At 42.2% G+C, this 15,879-nt stretch overlaps 1 protein-coding gene across 1 annotated transcript in view; it reads right to left on the reverse strand.

The window, feature by feature from the left end:
* Positions 1–15,879, reverse strand: part of c3h5orf34 (chromosome 3 C5orf34 homolog) — a 40,497-nt gene that overhangs the window by 24,108 nt on the left and 510 nt on the right. Inside the window, exons 2-4 of the mRNA XM_048618964.1 lie at positions 11,274–11,506; positions 3,155–3,244; positions 712–1,352 (exon numbers count right to left, since the gene is read on the reverse strand). Of these exons, the coding sequence (XP_048474921.1) occupies positions 712–1,352; positions 3,155–3,244; positions 11,274–11,468 (926 nt within the window). The 5' untranslated portion in view covers positions 11,469–11,506. The remainder of the gene's footprint in view (positions 1–711; positions 1,353–3,154; positions 3,245–11,273; positions 11,507–15,879) is intronic.

The following is a 15,879-nucleotide window of genomic DNA, read 5'->3' on the forward strand; positions in this document are numbered from 1 at the left end:
TGTGTCACATATAGATAGGGTGGTCAAGAAAGAGTTTAGTATGCTTGTCTTCACTGCTCTGACCTTTGAGTATAGGAGTTGGGATGTCATGCTGAGATTGCACAGGATATTGATAAGGCCTCTTCTGGAGTACTGTGTCCAGGTCACCCAGTTATACAAAGGATATTATCAAGCTGGAGAGGGTTCAGAAGAGATTTACCAGGATGTTGCCAGGAATGGACAGTTTGAATGATAAGGAGAGGCTGGATAGACTGGGACTTTTTCCACTGGAGTGTAAGAAGTTGGGGGGCGACCTTATAGAGCTTTATAAAATCATGTGGGGTATAGTTAAGGTGAATGGCTGGCGTCTTTTCCTAGGACGGGGAATTTCAAGACAAGGGAATATGTTTAAGGTGAGAGGAGAAAAATGACACGAGGGTCAACTTTTTTTTAAAACAGAGAGTCAGTCATATGTGGAATGAACTTCCACATGAAGTGGTAGATCCAGGTACATTATAGTTACATTTAAAAGACATTTGGATAAGTACATGAATAAGAAGTGTTTGGAAGGACATGGGTCAAGCGCAGGCAGGTGGGATTAGTTTTGTTTGGGATTATGGTAGGCATGGACTCATTGGACCAAAGCTGTACAACTCTATGACTCTTGGTGTTTTACAAGTTCAAGCAATACATATTCTCTACTATGTTACAAATATGTAATGTAATGTCTACCTGTGAAGGTGCGGGGCTGGGCAGTTCAGGGGCAACACACTGGGAAGAGTAGTGGCTGGTTCTGCCACTCCAGAAACTCCTGGTGCCATAGGTTCATTAACACTCTGCCGTTTGTTATCTATCCCATCAAGCCCTGAAGATTTCTCTTGCTCACAGTCATAGTGAAGAGCGAGTCTCAGAGGGCAATGCCATTCTTGCGGACAACAGGATACAGTGTGGTGCTGAACCACCCACGTGTACAGACACATGTATTTGGAGCAGATCTCAGTCAAGCCTCCACCTCTTTGTTCGAGGTTAAAAGGATTTGCACCTTCACGTACTTTGCTCTGACAACTCTGGGCTCTTCTCCCAGACTGGTTCTGGCCCATAACGAACCCCGAGGATTTACCCTTCTCCAGACTGTGGCCGTGTTGGGGCTCAGAGGTGCTGCTTGTGCCCAGTTTATGGAGCGGCTTGCTGGCAGCAGTCTTGCTGACTGGTGTCAGGAATTCCACTGTGAACTCTAGTCGAGATGGAGCCAGGTTGAGGAAGGCACGACCATCTAGAGAGGAGACAGTCACCCATCTGCTGTCGGCAACCTTTATTCCATCGTCTTCGTCACCTCCAGGCCACTTCACTTCACAAATGTCAAGGAACTGGTTCTAGAGGGGCAAAAGAAACAAGACACTGGCATATTGAACAATTTTGATTGGTAAATGTTTGAGTTAATACAACAACTTTCATCTCAGGCATTTATAGCCAGTGAAGTGTAGTTGGTGTTACTTTGTAAAAAAACAAAAATCAGCCAATCTTCATGCAAGCTCCTGTAAACAGCAAGGTGATCATAAAGAGATCATTTCTGTGTCCCTTATGCAGGGATAAATATTGGCCAGGACACATAGATAATGTTCCTGCACTTTAAAATAATAGCTATGGATTTTTGACATCAACTTAAGAACAGAACAGACATTTTAGTGTCTAGACTGAAATGCAGCATCTCTGACAATGAGTGTCTCCTTCAGGACTGCACTCAGAGTCTCATCCCAAATTCTCAGAAATTCTTAAACCCTCTGGAATGGCGATTGAACCTTCACAGTCAGAAATTCACCAAGGCTCCTTAACACCTTCCAAACCCACGAGTACTTCCATCTGGAAGGACAAGGGCAGCAGACACATCACATCACCACTGCTGGCAAGTTCCCCTGCAAGCCACTCAAACTGACTCAGACGTAAATCGCTGTACCTACAATGTTAGGTCAAAGTCCTGGATCTCCCTCCCTAACGGTATAGTGTACATGGATTGCAGTGGTTCAAGAAGGCAGCTCACCCTCACCTTCTCAAGGGCAACTAAGGGTGGAAGATAAATGCTGTCCCAGCCAGAGATGCCTACGTCCCATGAATGATTAAAACAAAGTTACTGACTTCTAGAGAAAACAAAAACAAAGAAATAAATTATTTAATTCAGAATACCACAAGGAAGACAGGCTCAGTGTGCCCCATATTCATAGATCATAGATCCCTACAGTGTGAAAACAGACCATTCAGCCCAACAAGTCCACACTGACCCTGAGCATCTCACCCAGAACCTATTCTCCTACAACTCACCTAATCTACTCATCCGTGAACACTATGGGCAATTTAGCATTACCTATCCACCTAACCTGCACATCTTTGGACTATGGGAGGAAACCGGAGCACCTGAAGGAAATCCATGCAGGCACGGAGAATGTTCAAACTCCACACAGCCAGTTGCCTGAGGGTGGAATCGAACCCAGGTCCCTGACGCCGAGAGGCAGCAGTGCTAACCACTGACCCACTGTGCCACCCGAATCCTTTATCGAGCTCCCCACTTTGTGAAAGGGTACAGCTGATATCCACTTCCCTTTAGGTATTAGTAGCTAGGAGTCACTGTGGCGCCACTGTCATTGGCATTGGGGGAAAAGCAGCATGAGTGGAGATGCAAGAAGAACTTACAAACCTGCCCCAAAACTGGAAAAACATGCTAGGACAAGCAAGTCAGGTGAGATCACAGGTTTACCAAAGTGCTTTTAATTCAGTTCGGAGGTAAGCCATTCAGCCCCATGCCTGGTCTGACATTCTGTGCCTGACTGCATTGTTGCAACTTTGCTGTCACCCATCGTACCTTCAGTAGAATTCTTAGACAAAAGGGGAACCAAGGGTTGGAGAATACAGCAGGAAAGTGGAGTTCAACCATGAATGTAATGGATGGCGACCAGGCTCAAGCCTACTCCTGCTCCGAGTTCTGGACTTCCTGAAGATCTAAACCAAATTCAATTTCTTCTCAGAGTGGATGCGAGGAGCAGGGGAGTTAAACAAAAAAAAAGGTACATAGTTTTAAAGTCAAAAGACAGATAATTTAATTATTAGAGACTGGCTTTCAGCCAAATGGATGGGGCTAGAAGGGTAGAATTGACACTGAGGGTTGCAGTGAGTTAGGACTCACCGATAGCTTGTCTCCAGAAATCAGTCTTGCTGGGAGATAGGGCCGAGAAGCAAATCGATTTCTGAACTCCAGAGCTTGCAGTAACTGCTCCTACAGGAGAAACACAGAAGTCACAATAAAACCAATCATGCAAGAAATCAAAATAAGGTTCAGTAATGCATTGGTTATGTTTGTGCACCATAATGACAACACAGAAAGGACTCCATTCAGTCAACTCCTGTGCTAGCTCTTTCAAAGAGCTATCTGATTAAAGCCACTTCACCACACTCTTTCCCCACAGCCCTGCAAATCTCTGTTCAAGATACACAGTCTTAATTATTATTTATTACATTTTTTCAGACAAGTATCAGCAAGATTGCAATTAGGAGTATTCAGCTGTATGGGGCTGAAACATGGACCTTGACAGCAGACATTTACAGGTGTAAAATGGTGTTCTGCAGAACAGTGGAGCACATCAGTTAGACAGAACAAGAACAGCGAAGAGATTCTCAGGAGGGCAGAGCACAAAAGGATTCTTGAATGTCATCAAGAAAGTTAACGTCATATAGGCCTAATCCTGAAGCATGGGGACTTGACAGGGTAGATGCATATAGGTAGTTCCCCTTGTGGGAGTCTAGGACCAGGGAGCATAATCTCAGAGTAAGGAGACGCCCATTTAAGACAGATATTTTCCTCTTAGGGTAGCAAATCTGTGGAATTCTATACCGCAGAGAGCCATAGAGGTTGCGTTGTTAAGTATATTCAAGACTGAGATAGGCAGATTTATTCAGTAAGGGAATGAAAGGTTGTGGGGAAGAAAAGCAGGAAAATGGAGTTGAGGATTAGCAGATCAGTCACAATCCCATTGGACGGCAGAGCAGACTTGATGGGTTGACCTACTTCTGCTCCTATGTTCTATGGCACCTCTGATTGTTGAGGGCCATAACTGAAGTAAGATTAGAGAGATTCTAGACTTTTTATAAAATTGAAAATCAAGAGGCTCTTAGCATGGAAGTGAAGTGTGAAGAAACTAGCAAAGGACCTGCCTCTAGAGATCAGAAAAGTCATTTGGAGCACAGAAGACATGTGTATGGCTCAACAAGTGCATGCCAGATCATTATGACATTACCCACAAATTGCCAGTACTAGTTTAGTTCCACAATTCAAATCTTTAGGATAAATGAAAAGACTTTGCATTTATATAATGCCTTTCATGAGCAAAGGATGCTCCAAAGAGCCATACAGCCAGTCGACTCTTTTTGAAGTCTAGTCACTGTCATAATGTAGGAAATGCACCAGCCAGTTTGGCACAGCAAAATCCCATACAATTTAATAATGGCCAGGTAATCTGTTTCTGTAATATTAACCAAGAGATAAAGACTGCCCCAGGGCAGTGGGGAAACATTCGAGCTTTATTTTTAGTGCCGTTGGTTCTTTTACTGGTAAAAGAACTTCTAAGTTCCTACCTCAGAGGGTATTGATTTGGAATTCTACCCGAGAGGACTTTGGAAGCTCAAACCATTAAGTAAATTCAGGATAGTTGATTGATTTCATTAGTAATTCAAAACCGAAGGACATGGTGATAGTGCAGGAACAGTGTGTTGATATAGGCGTTCAGCCATGATTTAGAATTGTGGAGCAGGCTCAAGGAGCTAAATGGCCGACTCCTGTCCCTATGTACCTATCCAGATACTAGAATTGCAAGAATAGCACATTTCAAATACCTGCAATCTGGCTATTGGTTTTTCAATATAAAATGTGCGAGAGGACTAAAAGCAGAAGTAGACTGTTTGGCCCATTGTTTCACCATTCAACAAGTTTGCATTTCGAATTCCACGTTTCCAAATACCCCTGATGATCTACGATTTTCCTGACCAACAAAAAACTATTCACTTGTTTCAAAAATATTCAATTATTCTATTTTCTGAAACAGTGTTCCAAAGTCATACAATCCTCTGAGAAAAGAACTCTTGTCTTTGTCATAGAAAGGTAGAATAGAGGAGTAGGAATGGGCCATTCACCCCTTTTGAGTTTTCTCCACCATTCAATATGATCTTGGCTGCTCATCCAACTCAGTAGCCTATTCCTGCTTTCACCCGATATGCTCCGATTCCTTTTGTCTTAAGAACTATGTCTACATCTTTAAAGTTTTCAAAGCTCTGGCCTCCAGTTTCCAGAGGAAGAGAATTCCGCAGACTTCTAACTCTGAAGAAATTTCTCCTTATCTCTATCCTAAAAGGCCTAGCCCATATCTATGGACTGTGACCCCTAGATCTAGTCTCCCCAGTCAGAGAACATCCTTCGTGTAACTACCCTATCTAACCCTGTTAGAATTTAATAGGTCTCTATGAGATTCTCCCCCTCATTCTTCAAAGTTCCAGTGAATATAGTCCAAACCAATCCATTCTCTCTCCATACATCAGTCCCACCATCTCAGTAATCAGCCTGGTAAACATTCTTTGCACTCCATCAGTAGCTAAAATATCCTTCTTCAAATAAGGACTGCACATTATACTCCTCTTGTCGTTTTACCAATACTCTGTACAGTTGTAGTAAGACATGCCTGCTCAAGTACACAAACCCTTTTACTTTGAATGCCAAAATACCTTCTTCACCACCTGCTACCCTCTTCTGAAACTCCTAAATTTTAAAACAATGATCCATGTTTCATACTGACCCCAGGAGAGAATATCCTTTCCATATCCACCTTGTCAAGACCATTCAGGATCTTATTCGCTTCAATTAGGTCACCTTTGACTCTTCCAAACTCTGGTGGAAACAAACGTCCTATCTATCCTCACAAGACAACCTGCTGATTCCAGGTATCAATCTAGTAAATATCTTCTGAAGCAGCTTCAATTTATTTTGGTCCTTCATAATGAAGGAGACTAAAACTGCATGTGGTATTCAGGATGTGATCTCACCAAAGCCCTGTTCAACAAAAGAACACCACAATAAGGCACAAGAGCTGAAGCAGGCCATTTGATCTATCAAGTCAGAGTCAGCATGGCTTCATGAAAGGGGAAATCATGCCCAACAAATTCAACAGAATTCTCTGTGGAGGCAACAAGTAGAATGGATAAAAGGGAAGCAGTGAATTTGATATATCTGGATTTCAGAAGGCGTTTGATAAAATACCACAGGTTAGGCAACTGGAGATAAGGGTCCATGAGATTGGAGGTAGTATATTAGCATGGATACGGGATCGGCTAACTAATAGAAGGGTTCTGAGGAAGGGTGACCGGACCCGAAACGTTAACTCTGTTTTCTCCACCACAGATGCTGCCAGACCTGCTGAGCTTTTCCAGCAACTTTGTTTTTGTTCCTGATTTACAGCATCCGCAGTTCTTTTGGTTTTTAATAGAAGGCAGAGAATTTGGATAAAGAGGGCATTTTTAGGATGGCAAACTGTAACTAGTGGAGTTCCATAGGGATCAGTGCTGGAGCCATAATTATTTACATTAGATTAAAGAGGTGATTGCAGAAAATGAATATACTATAGCCAAACTTGGTGATGATACAAAAATAAGCAGGAAGGCAAGTGGTGAGGATGACAGAAAATTTCAGCAGAGGAATACAGACTGGTTAAGTGAGTGGGCAAAAACCTGGCAGACAGCTCATGGTGTGGGAAAAAATGAGGTAACGCACTTTAGCAGAAAAGAAGATGAAGGATTAAGAAGGGAAGAATACAGTACAAAAATAAGCTTGCAGGGAACAAAGACTGACACTAAGAGTTTCTATTGGTAAGTGAAGAGAAAGAGATTGGTGATGACAAATGTAGGTCCCCTATAGACAGAAAGTGGGGACTGTATAATAGGGGACAAAGAAATGGGTGAGCAACTGAATACATACTTGTTCTGCCTTCACAAAAAGAGGATATAAATCACATACCAGAAAATGTTGGAGAATGCAAGACTTAGTGAGGGAAGAATGAAGGGAAATCAATATTAGTAGAAAAATGGTGCTGGGAAAATTGATGGGATTAAAGGCGGATAATCTACATCCCAGAGTATTTAAGGAAGTAGCTCTAGAAATAGTGGATGCATTGGTGGTCATCTTCCAGGATTCTATAGAATCTGGAACAGTCCCTGTAGATTGGAGGATAACTAATGTCACTCCAATATTCAAAAAGGGAGGTAGAGAGAAAACAGGGAATTACAGACTCGTAAGCCCAACATCAGTCATGGGGAAAATTCTCGAATCCATTATCAAGGACCCGATAGTGGAGCATTTAGAAAGCAGTGGCAAAATCAGACTGTCAGCATGGATTTATGAAGGGGAAATCATGCTTGACAAATCTGTTGGAATTCTATGAAGACGTAACCAGTAGAGTTGACAAAGGGGAGCCAGTTGATGTGGTATATTTGGACTTTCAGAAAGTGCCACATAAGAAATTGAGTTTGCGAGAAGTATATTGAGATGGACAAAAAAAAAAAACTGGTTGGCAGAGAGGAAACAAAGAGTAGGAATTAATGGATTCTTTTCAAATTGGCAGGCAATAACTAGTGGGGTGCCACAGGGATCAATGCTGGGACCCAAGCTATGCACAATATATACTAAAGATTTGGATGAGGGAACAAAATTTAACATCTCAAAGTTCACAGATGATACCAAGTTGAGTGGGAGGGTGAACTGAGACAAGGATGGAGAGATCCTTCAGCATGATCTGGACAAATTGGGTGAGTGGGCAAATCAATGGCAGAAGCGCCATAATTTGGATAAATGTGAGGTTATTCACTTTGGAAGCAAAAACAAAAAGGCAGATTACTACCTGAATGGCTGTAAATTGGGAAAGGGGAGTGTGCAGTGGGACCTGGGTGTCCTTGTGCACCAGTCGCTGAAGGTAAACATGCAGGTGCAGCAGGTGATAAAGAAGGCAAATGGTGTGTTGGCCTTCATTGTGAGAGGTTTTGAGTACAGGAGCAGGGATGTGTTGTTGCAGTTATACAGGGCTTTAGTGAGGCCACACCTAGAAAACGGTGGGCAGTTTTGGTCTCCTTTTCTGAGGAAGGATGCTCTTGCTCTCGAGGGAGTGCAGCGAAGGTTTACCAGGCTGATTCCGGGGATGGCAGGTCTGACGTATGAGGAGAGATCAACTAGGTTAGGATTGTTTTCTAAGGTTCTTGAGTAGATTTGTAGCTCGGGTTATGGATGCGGTGATTGGTTCGCTCACCAAGCTGGTTCGTTAGTTTGCAGACGTCTCATTACCATGCCGGGTAACATCATCAATGCAGCCTCTGACGAAGCTCCAATCAATTAACACGTAGAATTAGACCCTATACATACACACCACTGCGAAGAAAAATCGGAAATGAGCTAACCAATTCCAATGGACCTCAGAGTTTAAATACCAGGCAGGAAAACAACAGCACTTCGTCGGAGGCTGCACTGATGATGTTTCATTACCCTGATGGGTAACGTCAGTGAACTAATGAACCAGTTTGGCAAGCAAACCAACCATAGGATTGTTTTCGTTGGAGTTCAGATGAGTGAGGGGGGATCTCATAGAGACTTACAAAATTCTAACAGGACTAGACAGGGTAGATGCAGGGAGAATGTTCCCGATGGTGGGTGTGTCCAGAACCAAGTGTCACAGTCTGAGGGTTCAGGGTAGACCATTTAGTACTGACAGGAGGAGACATTTCTTCACCCAGAGAGTGGTGAGCCTGTGGAATTCATTACCACAAGAAGTAGTTGATGCTAAAACATTGAATGTATTCAAGAGGCAGCTTGATACAGCATTTGGGACGAATGGGATCAAAGGTTATGGGGAGAAAGCAGGATTAGGCTGTTGAGTTGGACGATCAGCCATGATCGTGATGGATGGTGGAGCAGGCTTGAAGGGCCAAATGGCCTCCTCCTGCTCCTATCTTCTATGTTTCTATGAATATTATTTAAATGGAAAAAGACTGTAGAAAGCTGTAGAAGAGACGGATTTAGGAGTCCTTGTCCATGGATCACAAAAAAGCTAGCATCCAAGTTCAGCAGGTAATAGGGAAGGCAAATAGAAGGTTTCTCTGTTTCAAAAGGAATGGAGTATAAAAGCAGGAGGTTCTGCTAAAACTATACAAAGTACTCCAGTTGCAACTTAACTAGCATTTTAAACAGTTCCAACCTAACTGCCCTGGTCTTGCATTTTACCCTCAACCATTAAAGACAAGTGTCCCAAATCCTTGCTGCCTTCAGGGATCTGTGGCTTTGCACAGATCGCTCTGATCTTCAGCATTTTCCAGGGTCATAACATTCATAGTTTAATACCTTACATTGTTAGCCCTCCACAAGTGCAAGGAGTCATAATTTTCCAGGTTGAATTTCATTTACCACTGTTCTACCACCTGACCAGTCTGTTGATAAGACTTCCAAGCACAGAAACATCCCTCTACTATCAACCTCTACTTCTAGCCTTTCAGTCAATTTTGAATCTAAAATGCCATTTTACCTTGAATCTCATGGGCTCTGACTTCCTTGACCAGTCTGCTGTGAGAGATCTAATCAAAAGACTTGTTGAAGTCCGTGTGGACGCATTACCAGAATCAACACTTCAGGTTATGTCCTCAAAATATTCCATCAAATTTGTCAAATACAGCCTTCCCTTAACAAATTCATGCTGACTATTCTCAATTAATCTGTGTCTCTCCAAGCGCAAACATATTTTACACCTCAAAAGGTTTAATAACTTTCCCACTATTGAAGTTAGACTGACTGGCCTGAAATTTCCTGCCAGAACCCTTGATGTCACCTCGCTTGCCACCTCCTACAGCCTGGGCTACATTTTGCCCAGGCCTACAGATTTATCAATTTTAAATCTGCTAAATCTACGAGTACTTCCTCGCTCTACATACTAATTTCTTTTAATAGTTTACAGTCCTGTACCCTGGTGTATATAGCTGCACTATCCTTTCCATGTGAAGACTGATGTAAATAATGTATTGAGAACTGTTCCAATGTCTTCTGGGTCCACACTCAGATTACGTCTATGGTGCTAGCTAAACTTCTAACCATTCTCATGTGCTACCCCTTAAATCATCAGCTTTTATGTTCCTTGTGACGGAGCACCTTATTAATTGCCTTCTGGAAATCCAACTGCAGTATGTCTACAGGCTCCTCTTCACACATAGCAGATGATACACCTTTAAAGAACTCCAATAAATTGGTTAAACATAATTGCGTTTTGACAAAACCCAATGTCGACACTTCTCAATTATTGAGTTTTTTGAAATGCGAAGATATAATTTCTTTAATGATCGATCCTAACCTTTCACCTAACACCAATGGCAGGCAACAAGCTAACTGGCCTATGCTTCACTGTCACCCTCCCTTCTTGAATAATATTTGCAACTTTCCAGTCTGATGGAACCTTTTCTAAACCTAGAAATTTTTTGAAAATTAACAAACACATCCACTACTCCTTTAGTAATCTCTTAAAAATGTCATGGGAATGGAAGAAAAGTATGAAGATTAAATAACAGAAACAGTGTTGAAGCATAAAACAAAGGGCTATGGAGGGGATCAACTCCCTTCATAAGTGTATTTAACTACCCACAAATGTGAAAAGGGAGATTAATATGATGCAGTGGGTACCAGCTCTGATCAAGATTGAAGAGGAAATTCCACATTGAAACCCCAGTGTTTTGCACCAGATACCAACATGGTAAATAACCCTCATAGACAGTCATCTTAGTATACTGCATTATGGTAGAACCTGCCTCTCAAAGATTGGCCTTCATAACTATCAGCAAACAAGTGCCACACGAAGGCCCCTCAACTGTAATAGGTTTGGTTGCTGTCTGTCCATCAACTTTCATAGTTGGAAGGACAGCAACAACTCCACTGCAGTACTGAGGAGGGCACTGTACTGTCAGAGCTATCAACGTTCAGCTGAGATGTCAAAGCAAGGCCCTGCCTGCAACCCTCCCCCACGTGTATGTAAAAGATCACATGGCACTATGACAAAATATAGGAGTGTTTTCCTCACTGTCCTGACCAATACTTATCTATCAACCAGGATCTAAAACATGTTTACTCAATATCATTATCTGCAAGCCCATTCTCAGAGAAATCTGACTGTAGCATTTACCACTTTACTACATCACTGAAGCATTTGTATCAGCAGTATCCTCTGTAAATCTGCCTCTCCCACCTTGTAGCTGCTGATGACGAACGGTGTTCGCTGGCGGATCCGGCAGGAACTCTGTAAAGGATGCATAGATGGTGCAGGGGCCTTCTCAAACAGGAATTCCGAACCACAAGGGGAGAGTTGGAGACAGGAGCTATCTGTATATTGCACTTCCACTGAATCATCCTCATAAAGGACCATCAGGCTGACTGCAGCCATGGCCGCCAGCTCCAGAAAATGCACAGCGACAAGGGAGACTGTTAAAGAATTATACTCAAGGTCAGAAAAATTGACACAAACAAGACCTCGCAGCAAAATTTGATTCACATGGATTCTATTAATTTATTTATTCTTTACAAATCAAGTTATTTGCATCTATATAATGCCTTTCACAACTCAAAACATTTTAAAGCATTTCACGGATAATGAAGTATGTTTAACACACAACCATTGTCATAATAAAAACCAAAAGAACTGCGGATGCTGTAAATCAGGAACAAAAACAAAGTTGCTGGAAAAGCTCAGCAGGTCTAGCAGCATCTGCGAAGGAGAAAACAGAGTTAACGTTTTGGGTCCAGTGACCCTTCCACAGAACTCAGAATTTTAGTACCATTGTCATAATGCCCACTTCTGCACAGCAAGATCACAAGCAATAATGCAGATAATAAGTAGAAAAACCTATTTTAGTCACACCAGTTAGGAGATACTGACCAGGACACTAGGGAGACATTCTTAATCTTCTTTGAATTATTGCCGTAGGATCTTTCACACTTACCAGCCAGTCCTCTGGTATAAATGTTTTATCCAAAGGATGGCATCTGCACAAGAAAAACATGTCCTTAGTTTTGCACAAAACCTTGCCAGGGAAATAACTGTCTTGCTCAGAAACAGTTACTTTAGTACTTGACTCTAAGACATCAATGAAGATTAGGTGTACCCTAGAGCTTTGTGGGAAGCTAGGGAAGTGATTGCTGGGCCCATTGCTCATATATTTGTATCAACGATACCCACAGGTGAGGTGCCAGAAGACTGGAGGTTGGCTAATGTGTGCTGTGATTTAAGAAAAGTGGTAAGGAAAAGCCAGGGAACTATAGACTGGTGAACTTGACATCAGTGATGGGCAAGTTATTACAGGGGATTCTGAGGGACAGGACTTGCATGTAATTGGAAAGGTAAGGACGAATTAGGATAGTCAACATGGTTTTGTGCATGGGAAATTGTGTCTCACTAACTTGATTGAGTTTTTTGAAGAAGTGACAAAGAGGATTGATGAAGGCAGAGCAGTAGGTGTTGTCTATATGGACTTCAGTAAGGCGTTTGACAAGTTCCGCATGGTCGACTGGTTAACAGGGCGAGATCACATTGAATACAGGGAGAACTAGTCATCTGGATACAAGATTGGCTAGATGGTAGCAGACAGTCACTTTTTGGACTAGAGGCTGTAGCCAGCAGTGTGTCACAGGGATCGGTGCTGGATCCACTGGTTTTTGTCGTCCATATAAATGATTTGGATGTGAATGTAGGAGGTATGGTTAGTAAATTTGCAAATGACACCAAAATATGTGATATGGTGGACAAAGAAGATTAGCTCAGTGTACAACATGACCTCGATTAGATGGGCTAATAGGCCAAGAAGTGGCTGATGGAGTTTAATCTAGATAAATGTGAGGTGCCATATTTTGATAGGTCAAATCGGGACAGGACTTATATACTTAATGGTAAGGTCCTGGTGAGTGTTGCCAAACAAAGGGACCCAGTTCTGAGGAAGGGTCACCGGACCCGAAACGTTAACTCTGCTTTCTCCTTCACAGATGCTGCCAGACCTGCTGAGCTTTTCCAGTAACTTTGTTTTTGAAAGGGACCTTGGAGTTCAGGTTCATAGTTCCTTGAAAGTGGAGTTGCAGATAGATTGGATAATGAAGGCGACATTTGGTACGCTTGCCTTTATCGATCAGTGCATGGAGTATAGGAGTTGGGAGGTCATGTTGTGGCTGCTCAGGACATTGGTTAGGCCACTTTTGGAAAACTGCATTCAATTCTGGTCTCCTTGCTACAAGAAGGATGTTGTTAAACCTGAAAGGGTTCAGAAAAGATTTACAAGGATGTTGCCAGGGTTGGAGAGTTGGAGTTATTGGGAGAGGCTGAATAGACTGGGGCTATTTTCTCTAGAGTTTCAGAGGCTGAGGGGTGACCTTATGGAGAGTTATAAAATCATGAGGGACATGGAGAGGTTGAATAGTCAGGGTCTTTTACCCAGGGTAGGAAATGAACTGCCAGAGGAAGTGTTGGCGGCTAGTACAATTACAACATTTTAAAAGGCATCTGGATGAATACAAAGGATTTAGAGGGATACGGACCAAATGCGGGCAAGTGGGATTAGATTAATTTAGGATATCTGGTAGGCATGAACAAGTTGGACCAAAGGGTTTATTTCTGGGCTTTAAGGCTTTATGCAATCCTTTTGTTTAGATGTTACACACAACTGTCTTGCCTTTTAAGTAGAGGTAAAATTATCAACAGCATTAGTAAAATAGCAGAGGGAAGTTTACCCTTACAGAAGTTTTGTATAAAGCCACAGCACTCCAGCAATGCAAAAACTACTGGACACAGCCCTGCACTCTGCCCAGTGCAAACTACATCTTGAATATTTGTCAATTTTCCCCTTCAAAGAAGCTGAATCCTCTCCTTCACACACTCGCACTCGTTATACTAACAAGTCTGTAGGTAATGAAATTACTGCCTACTCCCACTCCTCATTCTCCAGCAGCAATACTAAATATCAGTGATTCCCAACCCCAAGCCAAAACTTGAGGCCAAGGAAGGTGCATTCACAACACAGCCAAATTGGTCAAGTATCAACCTGCAAGATCCTCCAAATATGTCAATAGCAGATAATAAAAGCAGGAAAGATTTCTGGTCAGCCATAATCCATGACTCCAGAATAAAAGACATGTAGAAGTGAAGGAGGGTCATTGGACTTGAAACTTTAACTTTGCTTTCTCTCCATAGATGCTGCCAGATCTGCTGAGTTTCTCCAGCAATTTGTTTTTATTTCAGATTTCCAGCATCCAGTTCTTTTGTTTTATATTATGTACAAGTACATATCACAGTGACCTGCAGACAGATCGGTAAAGTTGGCTGGTTAGCCAGTGTGGATCAGATTCACACCAACAGCATGGAGATCAATTCAGGACATACCTTCGTGCCCGACTATAGCAAACTTTATTTTAACTGGCACCTTATGAACTGGCTGTCTTAATAAATCAGCAAAAATTATACATCCAAAATACCAGACATTTACTGTATTATTGCGTTCTCCACAATGTCCATGTAGTCAACTGAGGGTGCAAGTGAGAAGGCCCTCTGCCAGTAAGCTTTATTTAAGGCAAAGTCGCATTAATATTTCAGTGATTTGTTATAAATAAATATAACAATGATGTGTATACCTCTTCATTACTTTTCTATTACTTAGAATATGTTTTTTACATTAGATCAATTGGACCTTTTGATTAACCGGAATATTTGATTAATCATTACTTTCCTGGTCCCATTGATGCTAGTTAATAAAAAGTTTGCTGCATCGGAGAAGTTTATTATGGGTTGGACTGCCTTTGGTCAGAGCTCTGAAGAAAAAGTATCTAACCAAAAGGAATTGACAATATCTAAAACTGACGATCATTAAATCTCAGACCAGGGGAAATGGCCGCTCCAAAGAGCATCCCACCCAGACCGATACCCCACCATATCCCATGGCTAATCCACCTAGCCTGCACATTCCTGGCTACTATGGGCAATTTATCATAACCAATCCACTTAACCTGCACTGTGAGAGGAAACCGATGCAGACACAAGGAGAATGTGCAAATTCCACATAGATAGCTGCCCTAAGCTGGGATCAAACCCTGGTCCACGGAACTGTAACGCAGCAGTGCTAACCACGTGAGCCACCGTGCCACCCATACATGCAAGTTAGTAAAATGTTTGCGTATTAGAGAAGATTATGGCTATTATGGGTCAGACTGCCTTTGGCCAGAGCCCTGAAGAGAGAATCTCTAACCGAAAACTGATGATAATTAGAAGAACGTTGCAGCACAGGAATAAGTGCTTTGGTCCACTGAGACTGCACCAACTCATGATGCCTTTTTAAATGAAAAACCTTTTGCTCCCATGCTATCCATATCATTCTATTCCCTGCCTATTCATTTATCTGTCAAAATGCCTCTTAAACATTGCTATTGTATCTGCCTCCAACACCCGCTCTGGCAGTACTTTCCAACCTCTCAGTAAACTTGCCTCTCACATCTTTAAGCTTTCCCCCTTTTATCTTAAACTTACATCCACTAGTAATTGACATTTCTACCTAGGGAAAAAAATTCTGACTACCCATTCTCATAAGTTTGTAAACTTCTATCAGAGCACCCCTCATTTTTTGACATTCAAGCAAAAACAAGCTAAGTTTGTCCAATCTCCTATCATTGTTAGCAGCCTCCAAACCAGGCAACATCCTGGTGAACTGTTGATATACCCTCACCAGAGTCTCCACATCCTTCTGGTCGTGGGGTAACCAAAACCATACACAATATTCCAAATGTGACCTAAGTAAAGTTTTCTACAGCTACATCATGACTCA

This window comes from Rhincodon typus, chromosome 3, assembly GCF_021869965.1.
Source record: "Rhincodon typus isolate 14 chromosome 3, sRhiTyp1.1, whole genome shotgun sequence".
Lineage (NCBI taxonomy): Eukaryota > Metazoa > Chordata > Chondrichthyes > Orectolobiformes > Rhincodontidae > Rhincodon > Rhincodon typus.